This window comes from Akebia trifoliata, chromosome 8 (assembly GCF_017979445.1).
Source record: "Akebia trifoliata isolate Shusen 1 chromosome 8, ASM1797944v1, whole genome shotgun sequence".
NCBI lineage: Eukaryota > Viridiplantae > Streptophyta > Magnoliopsida > Ranunculales > Lardizabalaceae > Akebia > Akebia trifoliata.
The window spans coordinates 32,036,194-32,063,660 of NC_141382.1; the positions used below are offsets into that span (position 1 = coordinate 32,036,194).

The 27,467-nt window shown below is 37.3% G+C and overlaps 1 protein-coding gene across 2 annotated transcripts; it reads left to right on the forward strand.

Annotated features, from left to right (window-relative positions):
- The first annotated feature begins 1,989 nt into the window (after nucleotides 1–1,989).
- On the forward strand, nucleotides 1,990–22,726 carry LOC147396532 (DNA mismatch repair protein MSH6-like). Of its 2 annotated transcripts, none has more exons than XM_086451289.1 (21): nucleotides 1,990–3,189; nucleotides 3,972–4,065; nucleotides 4,724–4,826; nucleotides 4,929–4,982; nucleotides 5,082–5,156; nucleotides 6,355–6,423; nucleotides 6,607–6,690; nucleotides 6,774–6,968; nucleotides 7,773–8,323; nucleotides 8,407–8,536; nucleotides 10,076–10,167; nucleotides 10,272–10,450; nucleotides 10,529–10,731; nucleotides 10,838–10,939; nucleotides 17,756–17,918; nucleotides 18,462–18,751; nucleotides 18,835–18,972; nucleotides 19,726–19,805; nucleotides 19,947–20,046; nucleotides 20,227–20,356; nucleotides 21,592–22,726. In XM_086451289.1, the coding sequence occupies exons 1-21, from the start codon at nucleotides 2,133–2,135 to the stop codon at nucleotides 21,843–21,845; spliced, it is 4,143 nt and encodes a 1,380-aa protein (XP_086307415.1). In that variant the 5' UTR covers nucleotides 1,990–2,132; the 3' UTR covers nucleotides 21,846–22,726. The 2 variants fall into 2 exon arrangements, with proteins under 2 accessions (XP_086307415.1, XP_086307417.1); XM_086451291.1 differs by having other exon boundaries at nucleotides 3,975–4,065.
- Nucleotides 22,727–27,467: the final 4,741 nt, after the last annotated feature.

Sequence of the window (27,467 nt, forward strand, 5' to 3'; positions counted from 1 at the left end):
AATTAAAATGAACAGTTAGCTAAAATCATAAATAATTCATTTTCAACTCACAAAATGGTAATTCACCCAAAAAAAATTAAAGTTCAGCACATAACTCTTTTGTCGACTTTAGGATGATCTAATCAACTCTGCCGAGTTTTGAGTCGACTCAAGGAGTTTGTAATATAACATAGCTTCATCCCTTTCACTAATTAAGACACATTAGCTAATAAATGATCTAGTTGGCCGATGAACACTACTTCATATTATTAGTAAAAAAATTAAAAAGTCAATATATTTTAATAATTAAAAATATTATAAAATGGAATCTCTTTACAAGGAGCATTTGCAGCCTCAAGTTTAATTATATTCCAATCCTTATTGCAGTTGGATTGTATTGGAATAAAAGAATCCATAAATGTTGGATTAGAATATTAGATAAGTTCGATTCCTAATGCAGGATGAACCACGAATGTATGACAAAGTTACAATAGTCCACATAGCATGATCTCATTGGTTAAAAGATAGTGGTATTAGTCGACATGGCACTTAGTCATTGGATGACAGAAACATAGGCGTAGGCATCATGAGCAGAAAGAATAATAGAAAAGCTTTGAAATTAAAGCTGAAATTTTTTCTAAAGCTGTGGACATGGCATGATCTCGCCATTCATGAAAATCCCCAAAGCTGAAATTTTTTCTAAGGTGAGCTACTACTCTCATTGCATTGGGGAGAAATTTCCAAGGTCATATGTAAGAAAATCCTCCCCAAAGCTGAAATCCCAACGTTGTAAAGGCCCAAGCAATTTCAATATCCCAAATTTTTCTTCTTTCGTAACAAATATTGCTTGTTTCTAACAAAAATTTCTAAGAGGCGTTAATCAACAACAATCATTCACAAATATTTCTAACAAAAATTTATTTTAATAAAAATCAACCAAAAAATTACAATCCTAACAGAAAATTTTCTGTTAATATGCAATTTCGTCAACAAAGAGATAGTGAAATCGATGAGATAGAGAGAGAGAGAGCTCACAGAGATGAATGGTGTCGATCGACGGTGGGTTTTTCAAGCCGGTGGGTTTCGTTTGACCGAAGCTAGCGTCGTCGTCGATGGGTTTCGTTTGAACAAAGATACCGGCATCGTCGTCGTCATCAAAGGGTTAGATCGGTGCTTTGGTGGTCGTCGTTGTCAATGAGATCAGTCGGCTGTAGAAATCGAATGGTGAAGGGTGAAGTGTGAAGTGTGAACGATGTTAAAATCGCGGACTGTTGTTGGAATTTTTAAAAATGTCGAAGGGTATAAACGTCATTTCACATCATTGCGTTTTAACGCTGTTGCGCGAAGCTCTTCTCATCCGCTTTTCAAAACAACGGTAAAATTTGGAAATTTGCGTTAAAAATATCAAAAAGTCACGTTTTGACGTTCTATCAAACACTCAAAAAAAAACCAAACACCGCGTTTTGACGCAAACGCCGATAAAATTGTGTTTTGCAACGCAATCAATTGCCACCTAAGCAATATAAAGTATGAAAAAAATGAAATTGATATTTAAGTATATTATTTATATAACGTACTAGAAGCATTCTACACCCTAAGATATTTTTGAAGTTGGAGTTTCCACCCTCGCACTAACACCCATAGTTTTAAACCTTGTCGGAGATCGAGATGACTCGTTTAATACATCTCGACAACTTCCACCAACGAGATGGATAGACAAGTTAAATGTATCAGTCAAGATTTAAAATCTCTTGGTTTTTTTCTCATTGCTCAATGAGACGACTCAAATGTATTGGAAAGCTCGTCTCTTGAGACAATTCGATCTCGTTCATGGACGGGACGAGATGAAATGTCAAAACGAGTTTTAAAACCATGGCTCACACTACTCCATATTATAGTGGTTTTATGCTAACTCGACTCGGTCCTACTCGTCCGACCCACTAGTTTCGAGTTGGATTGGATCAATTGGTTCGGAGCCGAATCCTCAAAATCGGAGTTCCTCGCCTCACCCATCCCTCCGGCGGTATGTCCCAATTTCCCGCGAAATCTTCATAAATTCCCACATTTCCCGCGAAAATCTTCATAAATTCCCTCCATCTTTCTTCCACTCTGCAACAAGCCAACACCACGCTCTCTCTCTCTCTCTCTTTTCTATGGGTCCACGACGTCTCAGCAATGGCCGATCTCCACTGGTGAACCAACAACGCCAAATCACTTCCTTCTTCACTCCTAACAAGACCTCGTCCACTTCTCCTTCTTCACCTTCATCTGTTTCTCCCAAACTAAACCCTAATTCTACCCCTACTTCCAACCCTTCTACTACTACTATAACTCCTTCTCAAAAGAACCAGAAAAAACCGCTTTTGATTCCCGGTTCAGATGCCAGAAAACCCCCCAGTTCCAGCCCTTCTTCTACTACTACTCCTCCTCTTCAGAAGAAGAAAAAATTGCTTTTGATTCCTGGTTCAGATAGCATAAAAACCCCCAAATCTACAAAAACATCGTACGGTGAAGATGTGGTAGGGAAGAGAATTAGGGTTTATTGGCCTTTGGACAAGATCTGGTACGAAGGTTGTGTTAAATCATTTGATAACATTTCCTTTAAGCACACTGTTCAGTACGAAGATTCTGAGGAAGAAGTCATAGAACTTGAGAAGGAGAAGATTGAGTGGATCGAAGAATCGGTGAGAAGCTTTCGTCGATTAAAGCGGAAATCTTCCCCCATCTCTGAGAAAGTAGTTATTGATGATGAAGAAGAAGAGGGGGCTGAGAATAAGGAGGGAAGGAAGTTTCGAGGCTTGAAGCGGAAATCATCCTCTAAGAAAGTAGTTCTAGAAGAAGAAGAAGAGGAGGAGGAGGAGGAGAATACAGAGGCAGGAAGGGGAGGGGATGATTCGTCTGATGAGGATTGGGCGAATAATATAGGTAAGGAGATCGTAGATGATGATGATTCAGAAGAGTTAGATTTAGAGGACATAGAAGAAAATGAGGATGATTCAGAAGAAAATGATCAAGTGCACTTCTCCAATTCCAAAAGAGTAAAAAGGGAGAATTCGGAGTCGAGAAAGCGAAAGAAGTTCGATGGGGTTAAGTTAGATTTTGGTAAGAAGGGAAAAGTTGGTGGAAATAAGACTGAGAAGATTGGGTTGAAGATATCTTCTCAGGACAGCACTGGAGGCAGATTAGTTGAGTTGGTGACTAATAATGGAAGTAAGTAACAATGTTTGATATTTTTTATCTATTAGTGAGAGAATGATTATCTGAATGTGAAAATGAAATCAAATAGGGTTTTTGGTTTTCCTGGTATAAATTTGGCTCTAATATCCATTTGTGTTTTTTTCTTCTATCAATCTCCTTGATCACAGTACAACAAAAGTAATAATGAATCTTCTGAGTAAGATTTAAAATCTCGTCTCGAGGCAATGTTTCGGTCAAGAAAAAAAAACCCGATACTGTTTCGACCAATACATTACCGAGGCATTCAATGTTTAGCCAATGCCTATCCCATGATACATATTGGCTGATACAATCTGGTTTTGAACCATGTTTGTGAGGATATTTAAATTGTTAAAAGATGTGTGTCTCATAGTTAACCGTTGCACCCGGAGACAATTTTAGCTCATGAGAATAGCTATTTACCAAACATGGTTCTGGACAGAGCAGGAAGGAAGGAACATGACTCGTTTGGTTGATCCCAAATCTTTGGAAAAAGGCTTTGACAATGATGATGATGGGACTAGCTGTTTACTAACTCGCCTCTTGCTTAGTTTTAATTCTGCCATGGTTATGACGGTGACATATTTGACAAACTGAACGGTGACATATTTACTAAAAAATAAAATGTTAACAACAATGAAGGGAGATATCCTGATTGTTGAAAGCATCTTTTGTAATAACTTCATTACCCATGAAAATTGAGAACAGAAGAAAAAACGGTGGACGATTTTTGGTATGTCTTGTGCGACTACTGAATTTGGGTATTCTTACTACAGGGGGACATACGAGTCATGTTATCGACAATACTTTAACAGGTGATGCTGCTGAAAGGTTTGGTATGCGTGCAAAAAAGTTTCACTTTCTTGGGACGTAAGTGTTTACTGAATTGAACTATATGTTTTTTCTTCTTTTTTCTTTCTAAGTAGGTATCTCTAATTCTGGGAAATCTAGTACTGGATTTTGATGTTTAATCGACATGTTTCAATTCCTGAATTGTGATAATGAATATAATGTTATCGTCCATGAACTAGTCGGATAGACATGGCGTCTCACATCTGCAGAATCTCGTGAGATAAACCAGATGATTCGGAATATATTTTGAAAATCTCAGCCGAGTCAGTAAAACTCATCCTAGTCAACTGGGATTTTGTATATTTTAATGATTTTTTTTTTTATATAGAATTTAAACATTTATGATCTAAATAAAATATGATTCTATAATAAAACAACTTCTAATTTACCTTATTTTATAAAAAAACTGTAATTATTATTCATTTAAATATATATGATTAAATATTTTAAACCGAGATAAATGGTTTATCACGTCCGAGACATCTCGGTCTCATACATGCATGAGACGAGATGTCAAACCGAGATTTGAAACCATGATTAGAAAATCTATTTTATGTCAAGCATCTCGAGTAACTCTCTGTAGGTTTTGGCACAAAACATGAAGCATTTTCTTCAATTTTCATGTGGTTATCCTAATTCCGTCCATTAGATGAGGGTGTCATACTTTTTATCGCAGAGAACGTAGGGATGCTAAAAGGAGACGGCCTGGAGATGTAAATTATGATCCAAGAACTCTATACTTGCCTCCTGATTTCTTAAAGGGGTTATCAGGTGGCCAGGTAATTCTTTTCAATAGATGGTTGTTTAAAAGGTTTTTCAGAGAATTCATATATGTGCCTTCTTCATTTATCTATCTATCTAATATCTAATTTCAACTATAGAGACAATGGTGGGAATTTAAGTCGAAGCATATGGACAAAGTTCTGTTTTTCAAGGTGATCTTGTAGTTAGAATAAAATCATTAAAGCTGATCTACTGTCTAATTGTGTTTTTTCTGCAATAATCTATTGATAAGCATTATCTTTTTGGAGCAGATGGGCAAATTTTATGAACTGTTTGAAATGGATGCACATGTTGGAGCAAAAGAGCTTGATTTGCAATACATGAAGGTATGCATAACAGCATAAGTTTCAAGCATGTCTTTCTCTTATTTATCTTTTGTTTTTGTTTTTTTTTTGATCGATAAAGATGAATTTATTGAAGAGAAAGAAAAAACAAGGGGGTCGAGAAGACCCACCCAGATACAAAGGAAAAACAAAAACGAAAAAACCAAGCACAACAACAAGGACTCTCAATTAACAGTTACACATGTGATAGGGAACACACTCGATCCCATCTCACGACAAAATCTTCAAAGAAGGTTCCTTCAAATTCCTTGTAAAGTTTGCACCAATAGAAGAAAAACTCCAAGATAGAAATAATTAATCCTTCCAGCGTAGAAACTTTCCCTTCGAAAATGCGCCGGTTTCTTTCTTTCCAAATACCTCAACAGATTGCAGAAGGAGCCACGGACCAAAGGATTCGCTTTGACGACAAAAAAGAACCTCCTTACGAGAACCAAGCTTCCAAATTTGACTTGACAGACAAAGGAAAACAGCCCACAATACCAAATTGAACCATGAAATGTGACCAAACGAGGTGAGCTACTCAACAATGAATGAAGAGATGATCCACTGTTTCCGCCTGAGAACCACACATACAACACTGATTTGGAGAAATAAAACCTCTTTTGATTAATTGATCCAACGTTGGAAGTCTCCCTAAAGTCGTCATTTAGAGAAAACAAGATAACTTAGGGGGTATCCTACCCCCCCAAATGACTAGGTGAGGAAAAGTTGCTGTGCTCTTAGGGCCAAATTCATTCTATAGAGATTTAACCGTGAAACTTCCATTCTTAGTTCCTTCCCATCCTCTTTTGTCATCTGAAAAGTTATGCCTATAACTGTTTTCCACCATAACAATTAGCCTCCCTAGCCTATCAACCTCCCAGTCATTGAAAGATCTTCTAAACCCAAAATCCCAGTTAATCAAACCATTTGCAAAGGTCTTGTACACCTTTTGTTTTTTGCAGTGTTGACCATTTTGGCTTTTAGCCATTTTACTGTTATTTTTAAAGAATATCTTAAGTTAATTATCTGAGGGAAAAATAATTAATCCCACCACATGCATTTTATAGTTAGCTGCCTGCAATTTTTAATTTGTTGTAATATTTGTGCTTTTTATTTTTTATTTTTATGTAGACATATCTATTTAAATTATAGTTTGTTTTCAGAGTTAATTTTTTTACGGATCTGATCTTGTTATTAGGGGGAACAACCTCATTGTGGATTTCCGGAAAAAAATTTCTCAATGCACGTGGAGAAATTGGCTAGAAAGGTTTGCTCTTGTCCATCTATTTATATTTCATGTTTATCTTGATCCTGATTTGCTTTCTCTATGCCATTGTGTTCTCGGTAATGCTTGGGAGTATAAGATCTCATTTTCCTTTCGAAAGACCATTTTTATATCTTTGAAGGAATTTCCCCAAGGACCTCCTTAACTGAGCTGCCTTGACTGTAGGGTTACCGAGTTCTAGTTGTGGAGCAGACAGAAACACCTGAACAGCTCGAGGTTCGTCGCAAAGAAAAAGGTTCGAAGGATAAGGTTAGTTTATACTCTATGTCACTGATGTGGAACTATTTTTGTTAAAGAAAATCAATGGCTGACATGGTTCCATGTTTTCAAAGGTTGTGAAACGTGAAATATGTGCTGTGGTTACGAAGGGAACACTGACTGAGGGAGAGATGCTGGCAATCAATCCTGACGCTTCTTATCTTTTGGCGATAACAGAAAACTATCAGGTTGAGGAGAACCAAAAAGAGGACCTAATTGTTGGTGTTTGCGTGGTTGATGTTTCTACAAGCAGGTTTATGATTGGACAGGTATGCTAATTCAGAATCATGCAGTCCTCTCTGTGGTTTTCTTTTCCGTTATCAGATGTGATGATTTATAGTCTCTGTATTAAAGAGTGTAACTATTATCTATGAATTTCTAGTACTCCACAAATTCAGTTCACATGCAGTGGGGTGACACTCATCATTTTAATTGGCTCCACAAAGATTTTGTAACTGCATAAATATCTGTCAATGGAGTTAATGGATCAACTGAAACGTTTTCCTTACTAACTTGGAAAGATTTTAAGCTTCCTAAGGGTCATTTTGCTCAAACGGATTACCACATTGGCAATCCAACACCACTGTCCTCTAGATTTCATGGAAAAACTCAGATCATAAAAATAAAATTCAATTTTTTTTTGACTTGATCTGAGGTTTTGCAATTGGACGATTACTGAACTTCCACAGATCTCTCAAATTTAAAATTAAAATTCAACAGTAAAAAATAATTTTTTTTTCAAAGTTCATAGAATTTTTTCCTCTACAATCCTTGTGGGATCGGATCATGTTTTCGGATGCCACGAGGTGAGGTGAACGACCCTTAGTAAGGGTGGAATTCTTACTAACTTAGTAAGGCTAGTCGGACTCATGGATCAAACAGTTTATCTTCTGTTCTGATTTTTTTTGTTTTTTTTGTTTTTGTTTTTATGAGGGCTTCTAACCGGGATGGATTTAAGCATGCTGTTATAGATCTCTCTCATATTTATTCCTAGGAAACCACTGATTTATAAACTAAATTTCATGAGCTCCTGTAATATGTCTCTCTTTGGCTAACTATCTTTTCTCTACCAGTTTTGTGATGATTCAGAGCGTAATTCCTTATGTTCCCTATTGTCTGAGCTAAGGCCTGCAGAAATCATAAAGCCTGCTAAATTACTCAGTCCTGAAAGTGAGAGAGTTTTGCTGAGACACACAAGAAATCCTTTAGTCAATGATTTAGTTCCACACTTGGAGTTCTGGGATGCCGACAAGACTCTTGATGAGGTCAGAAGTTTTTATAGGCGACTCGAAGATCAACCAGGATCAGAATCTTTGAACAAGTCAAGTTTAGGTAATCCTGAATCAATTACTGCAGAAGACAGGTCGAGGTGCCTACCGGGTGTTCTATCTGAGTTAGTGAGTGCAGGCGAGAATGGTAGTTATGCACTTTCTGCTTTTGGAGGCAGCCTTTTCTATCTGCGACAGGCTTTTCTGGATGAGACACTGCTTAGATTTGCTAAGTTTGAGTTACTTCCATGCTCGAGATTTCGTGGTATCCCTCAAAAACCATACATGGTACTTGATGCAGCCGCCATTGAAAACCTTGAGATATTCGAGAACAACAGAAATGGAGGTTTTGATGGGTAATTATATATATTTATGATTAACATTTGAAAAATAATTTTCTGGGTTACCTTTTTTGAGGTCATTTTATTTGCCAATGTAGGACACTATATGCACAATTGAATCACTGTGTGACTTCAATTGGGAAAAGATTGCTCAAAAGCTGGCTTGCAAGACCACTATATCATGTGGAGTCAATTAGGGAACGTCAGGATGCGATTGCTGATTTGAGAGTAAGTCATGCGTGCATAAAGATCTTTCAATGACCACAAAAGCTTCCTAGTTAATGTGTGTATTTTCCAATAACCGTTTAGCTGGTTTTTGTTTTTAATTTGTGTGCAATGCTTTGACATTTCTAAACCTTCCGATATAGCTAACCCGATTAACAGGGGCAGAGTTAGTAAGGAGACATTGGGGGCAATTGCCCCCACTCAACTTTTTTGGGCATTTTAGATACCCTTGAATTTATGCTTAAATTTGAGATACCCCTGCATTTTGAACTACTGACATGCCCTGTTTGACCCTTTTGCTCTCACTCCCTCATCTCCCTCCCCAATTTTTGCCCCTCCGCCTCCAATGAACTATAAGTTTGCCCCCACTAAAAGAAAATCCTGGCTCCTCCCCTGCCGATTAAGTTAACAAAGGGAATGTTTATGAAAATTCAAAGTTCTTGTAGTTATTGTTCCAGAAATTTGTAATCGAATGCCCATAACTTCACAAGCTTCTGCAAGGAGTTCCTTTGTGTTCAATAAATATTGCAATTTTCTTATGTGGTGCATCTGACTAAACATTTCTCCATAAACAGTTGTCTTGTTTTATTTGCTGGTTTTCTTTCAATGTTGAGCTCCCTATACCATGGTTTCATGTGAAAGTTTTCTTGCTTATCTTTTTTTGATCGGTAAAGTTTCCTTGCTTCTCATCCTTGAAGTTCCTACAGTTCAAACTTTTTCAAGAATTGGGCTACCCCCCCCCCCCCCCCCCCCCACCCCCACCCCACCACCACCACCACCACACACACTCACCCTTCTGCAATAAGCTTTAGATGCAATCTTGTTCCTTGTAAGTTCGAGGAGTACCACATGTCTCTTATTGTTCTGTTACTGTTTTGAATTTATCAATTTAATTTGCTATGCTTATTTACTATCCTGACCTAATTTAATAGATTTTGTCAGTTTAATATATCTGATTCTGGTCAATATTTTAAAAAGCAACTTAATTTAAAAATAAAAATAAAATGCTCTTAGCAACTTCATGCTTTATTAAATAACTATGCAGCAATCACTTATAACTACAGGGGCTTATGTGACTTTCTTGAAGAGAGTTTGGGGTAGTAGGATGTTAACATGATTCTCCCGTAAACAATCTGAAAAGAGGAACCAGTAAGAAGAATAAGACTTAATACGCATACTTATTATAAAAAATAAAAAAAAGGCTTAGTGTGTATAAAAGAAAATTTTAGATTCTATGCCCCACAAGGATGGTTGAGAATTTACATGGAAAATTCAGATAAAACCTTTAGAAGTGCATCTGTTTTATTTTATTTTATTTTTATTTTTATTTTTTATTTTAAATTTGCTTGCTTCCTCTGTATTTGAATCACTGCCTTCAGACTTCATTTTGATTGTTTTCTTGTTTTACCACTAATATTTGCATTACTTCCTTTATTTTCCATCTTTATTAGCACAATGATGGACTACTACTGGATGCTAGATACTGTTATGATGTTTGAACTTTAAGGTGTTTGTGTAAGTGAAATTTAGCTTGTGTTTCAGGGAGTTGATCAACCTTCTGTACTTGAATTTCGAAAAGAGTTGTCTAGGCTTCCAGACATGGAGCGATTGTTTGCACGCCTATTTGCGAGCAGGTAAAATCCTACAATTTTTTTTAATGAATGATACTAATATTTTTCCCTGTACTAATAATTGGTTTTATATTCTCTTTTTCTTCCTTGTTTTGGATGGAATACAGTGAAGCTAATGGAAGGAATGCCAATAAAGTAGTTCTTTATGAGGATGCATCAAAGAAACAGCTTCAAGAGTTCCTTACTGCTCTACATGGTTGTGAATTAATGGCTGGGGCATGTTCTTCTTTGAGTGTGATATTAAATAATGTGGAATCTAGCCTTCTCGATCGTTTATTAACGCCGGGTAAATTAACATTTCCTGTTGTCAACATCGCTACACCAGTCCTGTTTTGCATCTTATGCACCCATTAATTGTATACAGGTAAAGGTCTTCCTGACACACATATGGTTATGAATCATTTCAAGGATGCTTTTGATTGGATAGAAGCCGATCATTCAGGGCGTGTTATTCCTCATGAAGGAGTTGATGCAGAATATGACTCTGCCTGTAAAGCAGTTAAGGATGTTGAGTCCAGCTTGGCTAGACATCTGGAGGAACAATGTAAATTACTTGGAGATACATCAGTAAGAATGCTGAAAATTGCGGTCTTTTCTGTTGTAGTACTTTGCTTTCTGGTTTTGTTTCATAAAGATGAAGCAACTAATTTCTCTCTAATATGCTTTGGCATAGATTGAATATGTTACTGTTGGAAAAGAGTTATACCTTATAGAAGTGCCGGAAAGTTTGCAACGGAGTGTTCCTCGGGATTATGAGTTACGATCATCCAAAAAGGTACATGAAAAAGGGTTTAGTGTCTGGCAATTGTAATACATCGCTTGCTTGTTCAAGTATTATATGATACCTGTAGTCTGATAAAATAAAGTGATATGTCTTCATTGCTTTATACTTATTCGTGTGGGAGGCTTGGAAATATCTTTTTGAAGTAGAAACTGGGAGCTGCAATTACTGCAAGACCATGTAACAAAGATATCATTGGCACATACATCGGTATCCGAAGGGTGTAAAGTGTCTTACACAACACCTTTGAGATACTAAACATTGACAATCCATATCAACATAAATGATTTATGTAATTTTCTCTTTTTCTGAAAGGTATAATGACATTTCTATTAATAGCAGATTAAATACGATGATTAAATGTAATTTTCTATTAAATACCATTACAAGAAAGAGCCTTTGTTGTCTAGGCCACAAATGGAGTCCCATCTAAATGAGAAATCTTCCAAAAAAAGCTAAAGTCCTTAAATAGTTTGCACCAAAAAAACAACAAACGGATGATGGCAATAATCACTTATGAAAGGGATTGCTTACATTCAAAAGAATCGGTGGTTTCTTTTCTTCCAAAACAACAAAAGGGTTTAGAAATCATAATATCATTTCTTAGAAGAGTTTAAATAATAAGATAAGGATGTACGGTAACTAAAAGAAAACATTTATATACACTATAAGTAATAAAGTAGATTTCTATTGTCAAACTGTGATTATGTTTGACAACTCAATAGATTAGTATATAGAGGATGGGTCATTCAAAAGTCGTTTTCTATACAAAATCATTAACATAAAGGTTGACACTACATGAAGTGTTACACTATGTCCAGTTTATGGTACATGTCTGACACGACAAATATCCTAAAAGTTCCACGAGTCACAACTACAAGCAGAAGTGCCATGAACATTTTCATGATGCCCTGTCTCAGCACATGCCTGTATTCACTTCATAAAGAGGGGGGGGGGGTTAATGGATCAGGATGACCTGATGGGTCTTTTTATATGTGGCTACTATAGGACTAGGCTTAAGCTGTATGATTAAGTCCAATAGCTAGCCCTAGAATTATTTTTCAGGCCCAAGTGTGTGGGATTGACGTATTAGCAAAGATAAGCCAAAGGCCTGATTAAATTTTGAAGGCCTGGTACATTACATATGTTCTTGTTAAATAAACCTATAGGGTTATTTTAGTCTTTTCACTTGTTTAATTATCTTATGTAATACTTAAGCCTAATTAAGGCTAATGAATCAAATTAATTGTTTTCTCTCTGTTTTAACTTGGTATCAGAGCTTCATCGACCTTCATCTTCTTCCTCAAACTCAGTCGACCATCTCTACATAAAAACAACTCCCTAAAACCCTTGTCTCCATTTTATATCACCCCTACGGGGGTTCTCTGCGGATACTCATGCGATAGGGATGATGCGATAGGGAGTTGAAACATATTCGAAGCCTGCGATCAGGCTGTAGTTGTAGAAACGATGCTGTATTCACAGCAGTGATAGCTGTGATGACCTGCGACGCTCCTGTGATGACCTGGGACACTCATCTTGGCATCGTTTGAACCTTACGACCTTCAAATTAGTTGTTTTAGGTATAACGACACCCACAACAGCATCGTACAAGTCTTACGACGCTAGGAGGCTGCTGTGTGAGCCCTGCGATTACAGTAGGAGTTTTGTTTTGAGCAAACGACACCATCAGGTGGCTGATATGCCTTGTGCGACACAAGTGGGTGGCTGTTTGAGTTGTTCTTTATCACAACAACTGGTTTTTTGCTTCTGCGATTGTAGTAAGTGGCTGTTTGTTCTTCATATCACAGCAGGTGACCTTTTTTCAGTAAATAACACCAACCCATTCCTTGGAAATTACAGCAGGTCAATATTTGCTGTATTTCGATCATTGTAAGCGGTATATGAGGTTTTTTAGTAGTTATTGGGATACCTACGGAGGCTTGTGATTACAGCAAGGTGCTGTTTGGGGCTGTTCTAACAGCAATTTTTATCCATTTTTTGATCGTGTATTGTCATCGTTAGGGTGCTGCGGTCACTTTATCCTAGAGAGTCGTGCCTTCATCGTACTTGAACTATCTTTCAACTAAAGTACTCGGATTATTTGATGGCCTCTGAGACTTCTTCCTCCTCCATCACTGGTAATAGTAATGGATTGGGTGGTTCTTCTTCTCACTTAACTGACTCCCCCGGTATTCAAATTACTACAGTAAAATTAGATGGTCCTAATTATCTCCTTTGGGCACGATCAGTTGAAATGTTCATTGGAGGGAAAGGGAAGATCGGTTACCTCACAGGGATGGACAAACAACCTGCACAGACAGACAGTTCTTACTCCCATTGGTTTGCTAATGATTCTATGGTCCGCTCTTGGCTGGTTACTTATATGCAACCACACATTGCGGCTGGTTTTATGTTTTCTTCAACAGTAAAACAGATTTGGGATTCTGCAAAGAGCATCTACTCGCAACGTCAGAATTTTCAACTTGGCGCGTAATATTTCTCGTCTTTCACAAGGAGATTCTTCAGTTACTACTCACATATCACAACTACGTGCTCGGTGGGAAGAATTGACTTTTTACTCCTTGTCCTATGCCTGGAAGGACCCTCTTGATGAGACATTATATTCGTCGATTCTGGATAAGAATCGGGTTTTTCAGTTTCTAGCTGGTCTCCGGGATGAGTTTGAGTATGCGAGAGTTCATTTATTGGGTATGGATCCATTTTCGTCTCTTTAGACAGTGTATTCGTATGTTTTGGCTGATGAGAGTCGTTGTGCGGCTGTCCTACCTCATTCTTCGGGAGATCACTCCGTTATGCTTGCTCGCCTATCTTCTCCACAACCTCCCAGTGGGTCTATGCCTACCCGTCAACGACATAAGTGTGATCATTGTGGAAAGTTAGGTTATGTAAAGGTTCGCTGTTATGCACTTCATGGTCATCCTAATCAGCAACGTAAACAGTCTCAACGATCTTCAGCTCATATAATTTCTCAGTCGACTACTGATTCAGCACCTCTTTCCGTTCCTATATCCTCATCAGACTTGGTATCTCTATCCCAAGCAGAGCTTGACAAGTTCAGAAAATTCTTCAATCAGATAGAGATTTCATCTCAGGGTTTCTACCTTCGCTCACTCAAGTACCTTTGCATCTGCAAACAGTGTTTCCACCACTTTCTCACCATGGATTATTGATTCTGGTGCCTCAGATAACATGACCGGTATGTCCTCTCTATTTCAAACCTATAGTGTTTGCTCTGGTCATCACAAGGTTCGCCTAGCTGATGGTTCCTTGTCTTCCATAGCTGGTTAAGGTCTTTTACCTATTACATCCTCTTTATCCTTGACTAACACATTACATGTTCTTCAACTTACTACTAACCTGGTGTCCGTTAGTAGTCTTACCAAAAACTTGAACTGCAGTGTAACCTTTTATTCCTCTCATTGTGTCTTTCAGGATCTGGAGTCGAAGAGGACGATTGGCACTGGACGTGAAGTGAATGGGTTGTATCTCCTGGATGTTCTCAGTTCCCCTAGCACTCATTCTGCTCTTCAGCTTAGTAGTTTTAGCAGTCAATCTAATAAGGTTCTTGTAATGCGTTGGTATTTACGCTTAGGCCATATTTCTTTTGGATATTTGAAACACATGTTCCCTAATTTATTTAATAATAACAATGTGTTTGATTTTTCTTGTGAAACTTGTCAATTAGCTAAACATGTGCGTTCTTCTTATCCTATTAGTATGAATCCTACTACACCTGCTATGTTTGACTTAATTCATTCTGATGTGTGGGGTTCTTCCCCTATTACATCTACTCTTGGTTTTCGCTATTTCGTCTTGTTCATTGATGATTACAGTCGTACCACTTGGGTTTATCTTATGAAACACAAGAGTGAGGTTTATGGGATCTTCAAACAATTTCTTGTTATGGTTCACACCCAATTTGGTCGTACCATCAAGACCTTCCGTTCTGATCATGGTACTGAGTACACCTATAGTGAGGTCCTGAAACTTTGTTTAGAATCTGGCATTGAGCATCAAATGTTCAATGTTAAGACCCCTCAGTAGAACGGCCGATCAGAAAGAAAAAATCGTCATATTCTAGAGTTAGCCCGTGCCATTTCGATTGGCATGAACGTGCCCCAATCCTATTGGGCTGACGCAGTTCTTACTGTTGTTTACCTTATTAATCGGACCCCCTCCAGTGTTCTTCAGTTTGGTCCACCCCTCTCTAAGCTCTCTCCAGATCGTCCTGTGTTTCCACTTCCTCCGCGTGTTTTTGGGTGTCTGTTTTGTTCAACTTCTTGACCAAAATCGTTCTAAACTTGACCCTAAGGTCGTTAAATGTATCTTTCTGGGTTATTCCTCTACCCAGAAAGGATACCGTTGTTACCATCCTCCTTCTCGACGACGTTTTATTTCTCGAGATGTTTCTTTTTTTGAGCATACTCCTTATTATAATGGGTCCGTTGGCATTCAATCTGAGTGGTTTCCTCTAGATTCACCTGATGATCATTTTCCTTCTTTATTTCCCCTTCCCTTGCCTGTTCCTCCCTCTCCACCCCCTGTCAGTTCGTCCTCTACTTCATTGCAGGTTTACTCTCGACGTCCACGTGATACTACCATCACTTCTATGTCCGATCAGCTCGCCTCTAGCTCCGCCTCCGCCTGTTCTCTGTGATGATCGTCCTATTGCCACTCGTAAGGGTAAGTGCACGTGTATTTATCCTATTTCCAATTATATATCCACTTCTGCACTATCACTTTCCTATCAGAGTTTTCTTGCTTCTGGTTTCGCTGTTTCTCTTCCTAATACTGTTGCAGATGTTATTGCTCATCCTGAGAGGCACATAGTTATGATTGAAGAGTTGACTGCTCTTGAAAAGACTCAAACTTGGGAAATTGTGCCTCTTCCGACTGGAAGGAAAGCTGTGGGTTGTCGCTGGATATTCACGCTTAAGCATAATCCGGATGGTTCCATTGCTCGTTATAAGGCCCGTCTGGTGGTCAAAGGTTATGCTCAGACTTATGGGATTGATTACCAGGAAACTTTTGCTCCGGTTGCCAAGATGACCACCATTTGCGTTCTCCTTTCTGTTGTTGCTATCCGCGGATGGCCTCTTTTTCAGTTAGATGTCAAGAATGCGTTTCTCAATGGTGATCTTCAGGAAGAAGTCTATATGGTCCAACCTCCTGGGTTTCTTCCTTCTGCTTCTCCTACACATGTTTGTTGTCTTCGCCAGTCTCTTTATGGTCTGAAGCAGTCTCCTTGTGTTTGGTCTGAGCGCTTCACTACGGTCATGCATCAGTTTGGTTTCCATCAGAGCTCTGCTGATCACACCTTGTTCTTGCGTCACTCCCACGGCAAAACTGTTGCTCTGATTGTGTATGTGGATGATGTTGTTCTTACTGGAGATGATGCCGATGGCCTTACCAAGGTCAAAACTTACTTAGGTCGTCAATTTGAGATTAAGGACCTTGGACATCTTCGCTATTTTCTGGGTATTGAGGTTGCATGGTCCCAGTCTGGTATATTTATTTCTCAGCGTAAGTATGTTCTTGACTTACTCAGCGCCTCTGGTCAGCTTGGATCTCGCCCAACTGATAATCCTATTGAGCAGAATCACAGGTTGACGGATTCTGAGGGGGAGTGTGTGTTAGATATTGGCCAATATCAGTGTCTTGTGGGAAAATTGATCTACTTGTCTATGACTCGCCCTGACATTGCCTATGCTGTTAGTGTTGTAAGTCAGTTTATGCACTCGCCTCGAACATCTCATCTTTCTGCTATTTATCGTATTCTTAGATACCTTAAGGGATGTCCTGGTCGATGTATTTTATTCAACAATCATGGTCATCTTCGCATTGAGGCATGGACAGATGCAGATTATGCTGGTTCAGTGACTGATAGACGGTCTACTTCTGGGTATTGTACTAAAGTCGGTGGTAACTTGGTAACTTGGCGTAGTAAGAAGCAGGATGTGGTTTCTCGGTCGAGTGTTGAGTCAGAATACAGAGCCATAGCACTTGCAGTATGCGAGTTGTTGTGGCTCAAAATCTTACTAGCTGATTTATGTCTTTCTGTGCCGGTCCCCTTCTTACTATATTGCGATAATAAATCGGCTATTAACATAGCTGCAAATCCGGTTGAGTATGACAGAACGAAGCACATAGAAGTTGATCGTCATTTCATTAGAGAAAAGATAGTTTCTGGACAGATTTGTACTCCTTTTGTTCCTACCTCTCACCAACTTGCTGATGTTCTTACTAAAGGTGTTAGTAAAATCTCCTTTGAAATGTCTTGTCCAAGTTGGGCATTGTTGATACCACGCACCAACTTGAGGGGAAGTGTTAAATAAACCTATAGGGTTATTTTAGTCTTTTCACTTGTTTAATTATCTTATGTAATACTTAAGCCTAATTAGGGCTAATGAATCAAATTAATTGTTTTCTCTCTGTTTTAACTGTTCTTGTATTGGGCTTGGGTCTGAAGTAAGGGTCCATCATGGGCCTGGAAGGGACCTGGGTCTAGGTACTCATTTTCCTGATTGGGTTTGGGTAGAGATTGATTCAGCCTGAGCCAGGGCATCCCCTACTTACATTCTTACGTACATACATACAAGTGGAGAACCCCCACAGGTTATCTCCAATTAAACCCTTAAGCAGCAGCGGTTTGATTTTTATTCTTTTAAATGTCCCAACCTGGCTTTGGGGGTAAATCTTTGTTTTTTCCACTTTTTTTGTTGTACATTTTTCTTTTTTCTTGACATTAAGTTTATGAGAAATTTTTACCATTTATGTCACTTGCAGGGATTCTTCAGGTACTGGACTCCACAAATTAAGAAGTTGTTAGCAGAGCTTTCTCAAGCTGAAGCTGAGAGGGAATCAAAATTGAAAAGCATTCTACAAAGGTTGATAGGACATTTCTGTGAGCATCATATTAAGTGGAGGCAATTGGTTTCTGCAACTGCAGGTATGCATGCAATGGACGTATGCTCTTAATTATCCATTGTCACTGCTTTCATGTATCACAATTACAAGACACACACTTATTCATATTACTAACATGTCTTTAAATAGAATTGAAAGGAAGAACATGATTATTTGAGCTGACCCCAAATTTTTGGAATAAAGCTTTGATGATGATGTTGCATCAATAATTTAATGATCTGTTATTTTCTTTATGATAAAGGTGAACCTGTTTTGATGGTGCACACATTCAATAATCCATATGATATGTTTTGTTGATAGTCTTTGTGATATTCTTTTAATGTCTTCTGTTCCAAAAATATTGTACTATCACCTGTTGCCTCTTTTTATACTTCATTATAAACCATACTTAATTATCTGTGAAATAATCTTCCTTGAGCATTCATATTGCTGTTAAGAAACCATCAATTAAAAGTTCTTTATTTTGAGGAAGCAGTTAGAAGGAAGAATACCTAATTTTTCACTTGATCATGATTTTGCTATCTCCTTGTTTTCCATGACCGGAATTGGGTGATACATGCTGCAGAACTGGACGTTTTGATGAGTCTAGCAATTTCAAGAGAATATTATGAAGGTCCCACATGCCGTCCAACCATCTTGAATACATCATGTTCAAGCGAAGTACCATGTTTGTCAGCAAAAAGCTTAGGCCATCCTGTCCTTAGAAGTGATGCCCTAGGAAGGGGTACCTTTGTTCCAAATGATATTACCATAGGGGGTTCTGGACATGCCAACTTTATCCTTCTCACCGGTCCCAACATGGGTGGGAAGTCAACTCTTCTTCGTCAAGTTTGCATGGCTGTGATCTTAGCACAGGTAAATTTTTCTTTTTTATCTCTACTATAAATTTGATATTGTCAGTCTTGTGATCCTCCTCACCATTCGTTGTTGTTCACCAGCTAGGCGCGGATGTCCCGGCACAATACTTTGAACTATCACCCGTTGATCGAATCTTTGTTCGAATGGGTGCAAGAGATCATATTATAGCAGGCCAAAGTACATTCTTAACAGAACTTTCGGAGACTGCTTCGATGCTGGTATGTTATTCATTTCATACTATAAGTACAACCAGATTTGCATAATGATAATAGTTCATTAAATTTATATAATAAAACACAACGGTGAGTCCCACTCTCTTGCTTCAAGATTTATACCACACAAAGGAAGTATCTTGAGGAAGACTTTTACCATTATTGCCTTTTCTGTTCCTCCCCTATTCAAGAATACCCCTGACTTTATTATTTTTTCTCTTTTACCCCTTTTTCAATAATACCCTTCAACTTAAGACATTGTCTTTTGTTTTTGATAAGTCAACTTAAGACATTGTTTTTCCTCTTCCGCCTCTTTTCCAATAATACCTCTCCAACTTATTATCACTTTCACCCCTAAACCCGCGAACTCTAGTCTGGTCATAAGATGGAAGTTTCACTGGTCAATCACTGTCACTTGCCCATAGGAATGACCACTCATTACTGTCAACATGACTGTCACCTCCCAGATCGCCCATTCCCAAAATGTTAGACAAATTGAAAATTTTACTCATTTTTTCATAATGAACAGACTTTGAAGTTGTCTCTGATTATGACCCATCCAAGAGGTGACCCATCAATGACCACTTTAAATTATATGCTTTAGGTGGACCACATGTGAAGTACACCATGAAAGGCTGAACTTTTATATCCATCTTAGACACAGGTTTAGCCATGAACATGTATAATTATATGTTTATGAATTTGATTTAAGCATTTTTTAGGCTAGAATATGATCATATTTCTCAATGGTTAATGCAGTCTTCAGCAACCCGTAATTCACTAATAGCATTAGATGAACTTGGACGTGGGACATCCACTTCAGATGGGCAAGCCATTGCGTAAGTGCCACATTTGCAAGAGACCTAAACATAGATTTATTTTCTTATTCAAAGCGGGTTGTGCTAGCTTTTTGAAATATACATTGAGGAATATCCAGCTCATCTCAGCGTCTTTTTCTCTGGTTTTGTTATCTTTTGCAGGGATTCAGTTCTAGAATATTTTGTCCACAAAATAAATTGTAGAGGCATGTTTTCTACTCACTATCATCGGTTGGCTGTTGATTACCGAGAAGATCCCCAGGTACACTTATTTAATTTTCCTCTTTTCTTCATTGATAAGTCTGTTAATTTTTTTTTTTTTTACTGATCAGATGACTTATCACCCACCATGTCATATTGATTCTAACCTACTCCTATGTGATTGATTTTCCATTCTTGGATTTGAACTGGTCTGATTTCGGCTCCTCCATGTTGTCCTCAGGTGTCTCTATGCCACATGGCATGTCAAGTTGGCAAAGGAGTTGGGGATGTGGAAGAAGTTACATTTCTTTACAGGTTGACACCTGGTGCATGCCCCAAGAGTTATGGTGTCAATGTTGCACGGTTGGCAGGTATGCTTTGTTACTGAATTTGCTGTATTTTTCTTTCCATTAGGGACCTTAACAATTTAATATGAGAAAGAACCATGTTTAGAGAAACAAGCATTGAATTGGTTTGTCCAAGAGGTATATATAAGGGAATCAAGCATGATTCCATTCCGACACCAAGATATGCTTGTGCTGTAGTGTAACACCAAAATTTATTTTAGAAAAGGTAAAATAAGTTAAAAGTCAATCAGAAATATGGAGACTGATGCAAATTTTTTTATTAGATATGATGAGGGGAAGTCTGTCCATGAAGGTGGTAATGCTTTGTTGTCCTTCCCAGACCTTAAAAATGTCCTCTGATCATCAATCTGGATTGAATGATAGCTCTGCCACCTTTTGATTGCGCCATAGGCAATGCTCATAGGGTTAGTGTGGTCAGTCAGACCTATGTTACCTGATTCGTGAATTGGCTCAGTTCGAATTCGGGCTTGCGGATCATGGTTCACCAGTCAAGAATGAACCCGGTTCGTAGGGATAGACAGAGATGAGGGTATTAGAAGGTTGAAGTGATCAATAGGGTAAAAAAGATACTGAAAATGGTAGATTTTGGGAAGAAAAGAATCAGTTTTTATTTATTTATTTACAGGTTGATGATGAGGGTATTTGGTCTTTTTCCATCAGTCTATCAATAAAGACAAAGGTCAAAGGGGCATGCTATTAATCTGGAAATTTAAGAGGATATTTCAAATACTATTGATATGTGAAGGGATGAAAAAAAATTACTTAAATTATGAAGTACGTTTGGTTTGCTGCATTTCACGAACCTAGAGTGAACCGAACCACGAACAGGTTCAGTTCGAACCATGAATGGGTTCAGTTCGAACTGCAACCGGTACTTTAACAACAAATTAGGTAACACTGAATCATACCCAGTTGATGGAAAGGATTTTTTCCACCAGTTAAAACCATATCTTCTTATTACTGACGAGGTTTATTTCTAAATTTTGCCTAGTGTCCTTGATACTATGATCCTTTGGGCTACGGCACATCATAGATGTTTGCCATTGTTTGAACAATTTCTGACTGATTCAATAGGGATTACTTTGGTTAAAGTGCGATGATGAATATGCTCGTCCACATTGCTTTGGTTTCCATGTCATTGATCATTAATTATTGGCTAGTGATAGCCACTTGTTCTTCTTTTGGTAAATTTCACTGTAAAAATTGCTTCCCAGTTCTGACCATAGTCAGAATTTCAGGGCTTCCCGATTATGTTCTTCAAAAAGCTGCAGCCAAATCAAGAGAGTTTGAGGCAACATATGGAAAACACAGGCAGGGATCGAAAGAGGAGTTGTCTAATCACTGGTGGGATGATGAAAAGTTTGCAGTTATTATCCAAGATTTGGGTCATTTTGTGGCAAATAACAGTTGCCATGAGACCTCTGAGAGTGTGGATATTGGATTGCTGAACGAAATTCAGCAAAGAGCAAGGATGCTTCTAGGGAAAAGTTGAAGTCGTGTACATATATATGATTTGGCATATTAATTTTTTGGGGAATTTATTTCACAAATGGGTTGTGAGATCACCCTTTCGGGTTTAACAAGGGATCCTTCCACAGGGTGTTAAGCTGTGAAGCTGTCGCCGATTTTGACATTGGAGATTGGGTTTCGTATTTTGTGGGGCCTGCTTATGATGTGATCTAACATTTAGATCAGATCAATCGGACAGTTATGGGTACTACATAATGTCTATGTTTTTGTAATATCAGTGACACTGAATAGATTCGCCTTCCTGAGCTGGCTCATCTGAGTTTTGTGGATGCAGTGTTCTTTGCAGGCTTGCTAGTTGTAAATTTTGTTATATGTCAATGCTAGGCAATTTTCCCATCGCATTGACCCGCAAACAGATGGTCCTTAGTGAAAAAAATTCCACAGGCTTTCATAATGTCTTGAAGAAAGTTTTGTTGATTGTTGCAACAATTTATGGATATGACAACTACTATTATGCAAATCAGAGAACTTTACTCGATGTATAGATCACAACAACAGAAGGCTTTGTGGTAGTGAAATCTAAAGGCAAATAGCTGATAAGGGTTCGACCCATCGAACTTGCAATCAGAAACTCCCACGACTCGCTTCTTTGTCTTCCCTCCGAAAACTGTCAAGCATTTCCCAGTACTTTTAGAGACCCAGAATCGAAATTCACGATGATTCATCACCTTGGGTGGGTTAATTGATTTCCAATCAGCTTGAGTTAAGCTTGTTAATGAGCTCAATGATCGAAGGGCTACTTTGTCGTGCTGGTCGACACTGAGATATGTTTGTCCCCCTGAACATTTGTTCATGTAGTTGCTAAACCTGCGGTCTCATGAAAATATTGGTTACAACTTACAACATTGGGTCACAAAGGTGATGTAACAAACAGGTGATTGATGGATGATCCTACAAATTGGGGAAAATTACTTAAAAGGACCCTAATGGTGGGATTTCTTTCTAAATAGTCCTTGAATTTTGGGTGATAGGTTGTGGTCCCTTATTATTGTCGAACTCACAAGTTTTTATTTATTGTCGAGTTTGACATTTTTTTATTGTTGAATTCAATAATTTTTAAAAAAACATTGAACTCAACAATAAAATTGGTGGACTCAATGTTGGTAATTTGTTTTTCAAGTTTTTCCGATTAAAATACATTGAAAGATCGACTAAAAACTTGGCATAACGACTTGTCTAGATGATTGCAAATCAAAAGAACTATCTTTAATGGATTTTCATTTAAAAAATTAAAAAAAATCTTAATTTTTTACATACATTTTTAAAATACTTGAAAAAAATCTTGAAAATGGCTTTGTCTTGCTTCTCAAATCCCTTACTTTCAAAGGAAAAATGAGAAAATAAAAAATAAAAAAAGTAAAAATTTTACCTGTGATGGCCTGAGATAGAGCCTGAAGTGGATTCCCAACCATAATATGCGTTGTATTTCTGAGACTCACCACCTTTGACATTAGGAACAGAATAGACACCAGTGTCCTTAATGCCCACATAGTCAGATTGCAAAGCACCAGCAATTAAAGAGTCATCCCATGCTGTCATGTGTGGGTACGCTTCACTAGCGGGGCATCGACTTGTATCACATTTAGAACATTGGCTACACAACAATTCACTCTTCAATTCTCCGCCATGACAGATTCCAGCATAAACTACCACAATGATCACAACCATGTAGAGAGAAAGACTGACTCTATTATCCATTGTTACTTCTCTCTCTCTCTCTCTCCCTCTCTCTAGGCTCCCTTGTTAAAGTCATCAAACCCATTGTAATATATTGGATTTTTGTCCTTTGATACTATCATCTCCTCCTTGTTTTATTCATGAATGGAATTTAACAAGTTCACATTGTATGGTTGACAGCCACAATACACGCAAAGGAAAAGCTTGGGATTTTGTTTTTATGATTATTATTATTTTTTTAAAATTTATGTTCTTTGATTTTAACTACATAGATGTATGTTCGGACACACTAGGCTCCATAAGCTTATTTCTACTTTAAACATTATATTAATATTTTATTTATTTTTTAATTTTTTAATTGTTATGTTATAGTTAGCGTCTTGGTCTGCATTTAAAATTTGGATAATTTCTTTAAAATATTGATACTTTGGCATTGATTTATACAATATATATTTCTAATGGATTTAGAGATATGTATCTTTTTAAATTTTTGTTTTCTTTATAGGATTCTGAGATATACAGATATACATCGAAGTTCTGTAAGATAAGATTGAATTTTTAAGGCATCATCCAAATATAATAGAACTGATTAATATCACTCAAAAGATCGGCTCTAAAGGACTTTCCCAACCTCAAATGTGGTTTGATGCTCTTCATCAAACATACGGCTGAGATGTGAGGAAAAACACAGATTTCCTACACATTAGATCGAGTTTCCTAGGGATCAATGTTATATTTCCTAGGGATATATACATGGAACAGATCAAGGGACATATGAAAAAACATATGTAAAAACAATGTAACATTAATAAATTTTCAAAATATGGGTTAGAAGTTTCGGATTGAACGGATGATCTCTATAGAATGTGGAGCATCGATTTTTTGTCAATTTTTGTCAATAATTTGTAAATCACTTTTGATGGATTTAGAAGTTTCAGATTGAACTGATTTTTTTGTGAGGATGATCTTTTCATCATAAAGAACATCCTCACAAAAAAATCAGCTCAATCCAAAACCTTTAACCCATATTTTGAACGACCATTGTTTTTACATATGTCCCACTCATTTCTCACCTTATCCAACCTAACCTAAACTTAATTCCATATTACCAAAACCCTAAAAACCACCAATCATTAAGCCCCATCCTAAAATAAATCCTACCCAATCTCAAATAATCTATAACCTTCCAAAAATCCAAGCCCAATACACCAAAGCCCACAAATCATTATCCATATCAAATCCACATCCACACCTATAACCCTAATTCACAAACCATTATCCATATCAACCAATCACCCTTTAATCACCAAATAGGACACATGTCATCACCCCAACTCACCTCCCTTATTCAACTACTTACCCCCATCACCTTTCTCCAACAAACCATCTACTCACATCACCTCTCTCTAAAAATTATCTCAACCCATACCCTTTCCTAACCTACCCACATCACCTCTCTCTAAAAAATCATGTACCCTCATCTCAACCCATACCCTTCTCTAACCTACTATCATCATTTCTTACAAATCCATCTTTATAAAATAAACTCACACCCATTTTCTCCAATCAAACACCTCTTCCCTTCAATCAATTCATTTAATTACCGTACCTTTTCATCTCTTTTTTGACACATGTCACCACCTCATTTACCCTTTCAAAATCTAATCAGCTAATCCTTTACACAACCCATTCTTCTACCCTAAACATCACTCCTCTTTAACCAACCTAACACTCCATCAACAAATCACTCCCTTACACTCCCATTCTCTTAAATCAAATACCCATCATCCCACCTCACCAAACACTCCACCTAAATGGGTTAGAGAGATCCAAACCATTTGGATGAAAAAATTATCCATTTACCTTCATTACACAACTACCCTCATCTCAACTCTAAATTTCATACTCCCCATCTTCAAATCCCATGCCATTTTCCATTCTTTCATTATTTTACCTAATTATACCGTTAAAATAACCTTCAAACACCTATAAATACCCCTCACCTTTCAAAATGGGTACCAAGTCTTAGACTAAAAAATCTTCCTTAAACTCTCTTTTACTTCATTTTCATACTCTCACATTAATCTAAAAGAAAATTACTCTCATATTCTACTAAGGACTAAAAAAAAAAAGATATATAAGAAGAAGAAGAAGGAAATAAAGAAAATTAAAGCTTCAAGGTGAGTCAAAGGAACACATATCCTTCTCTCTCTCCCCTCTCCATATCCCTCTTTTACTTCCCCCTCACCTCTTTAATTTTTTTAGAAAGACCTAAGATGTGATGCTCCACTCCTCTATTTCTAGTAGATCGGATTTCGGTTCGGTTGAAAGTACAAGGGCTTTTAAACCCTTTTAAATCGTTTTGAGGCAATCAGTATTCGGGTCCATCTCAATTCATGATAATGGATCTATAACCATAGCCAACACTCTTCAAATCATGTTGCTCCTAAGGTTAGGTCTATATAAAGATCATCTCCTTCAATGAGATGATCTTTATAAGCTAAGTTGATAGTAAATCCTTACTTAGGGTACATGTTATCGACACGTGACACTTTATTTTATTTTACATTTTCAATCAAAATGATGGAGTTCTTTGAGGTTACCACCACTTGGTGGGAAGAAAAGGGTGCCCAACACCTTCCATTTTTTTCAATCGAGCCGTTTACCCCGATCTTAGGTTGATTGGTATCTTATCCAAACAAGAGTCACTAAATGACAAAAATGACATTTTTTCTAAAATGAATATCGGGTGGCCATTCACACCCTTTTACAAATATGAATGATAGTGACTCCAAACTTTCATAAAAGTGGTATTTGTAATCGAAAATCACGCATCTACATCAATAAAGTGGATTAAATGGGTAAAAGGAAAAATATAGTAAAGTTAGAGGGGGCATCCTCTTTCGGGTTATGGGGTAAAAGTGAAAAAAATAAAGTTAGAGAGGTATTATTAAAAAAATTGAGATTAAATGGGTTAATGATAAAAAATAATAAAATGGTAGAAGAGAAAATATAGTAAAATTAGAGGATGTGAAGAATAAAAAATATAAAGTGGATCCCATGACACATAACTTGATGGGATGTTTATTTCCCATAACATTGTAGATGATGGGACGTTTGTGTCACACACAACTATTCCAACTCAGTTGTGTTTTATTATATAGATATAAGAGTTGGATAATTTTAGGTAAGATTTATATTTAGGGATTCTATTGGCATACCAACTTTGCTAATAACACCTTAATTCATATGAACTCACATAAGAATTAACACACATATTAAAGTGCTCTTAGTAAAAGTTGGTGTTGTAATAGAAGCTTTCTTTATGTTTGATATTTTCAATACATTAGGGTATAATCTAAAACTTAATTACAGAGGGCAGTTGGAGAACTAATGTATTTTGTAATTATTATAGGTGGTGTGAGGTCGAATAAATATAATCAAAGAAGAGGAGGATGTTCCATGCACAAAGATTAATGTTGTGTTTGGATTGAAAGAAATGGAGAGAAGAGAAAAGAAAATAAATGAGTTTCTCTTCATTTCTCTTGTCTGAATTGTTAAGTGGAGAGAGAAGATAAAAGAATTGGAGAGAAGAGTAGAGAAAATGACATGTTTTCTTTCCAAAAGTGGAGAGATTTGGAGAAAAGAGGAGAGAAGCCATTTAAAAATATTTTATAATTTCAACTTTGTCCCTAGATCTCTTTTAAGACATTTTAAAATTCCAAACATGGTGGAGAGAAACTGAGTTTTTCTTCTCTTAATGGGTTCCTTTTTTCTCCACTTCTCTCAAGTCTCAACCCAAACAAATGCAAACTATCGTTCGGAGCGTAATGCAACACTCATTTGTGGAAATGTTTGCACAAACTAGCATTGAGTTTCATTCCGAATGTTAATTCGTACAAACTAG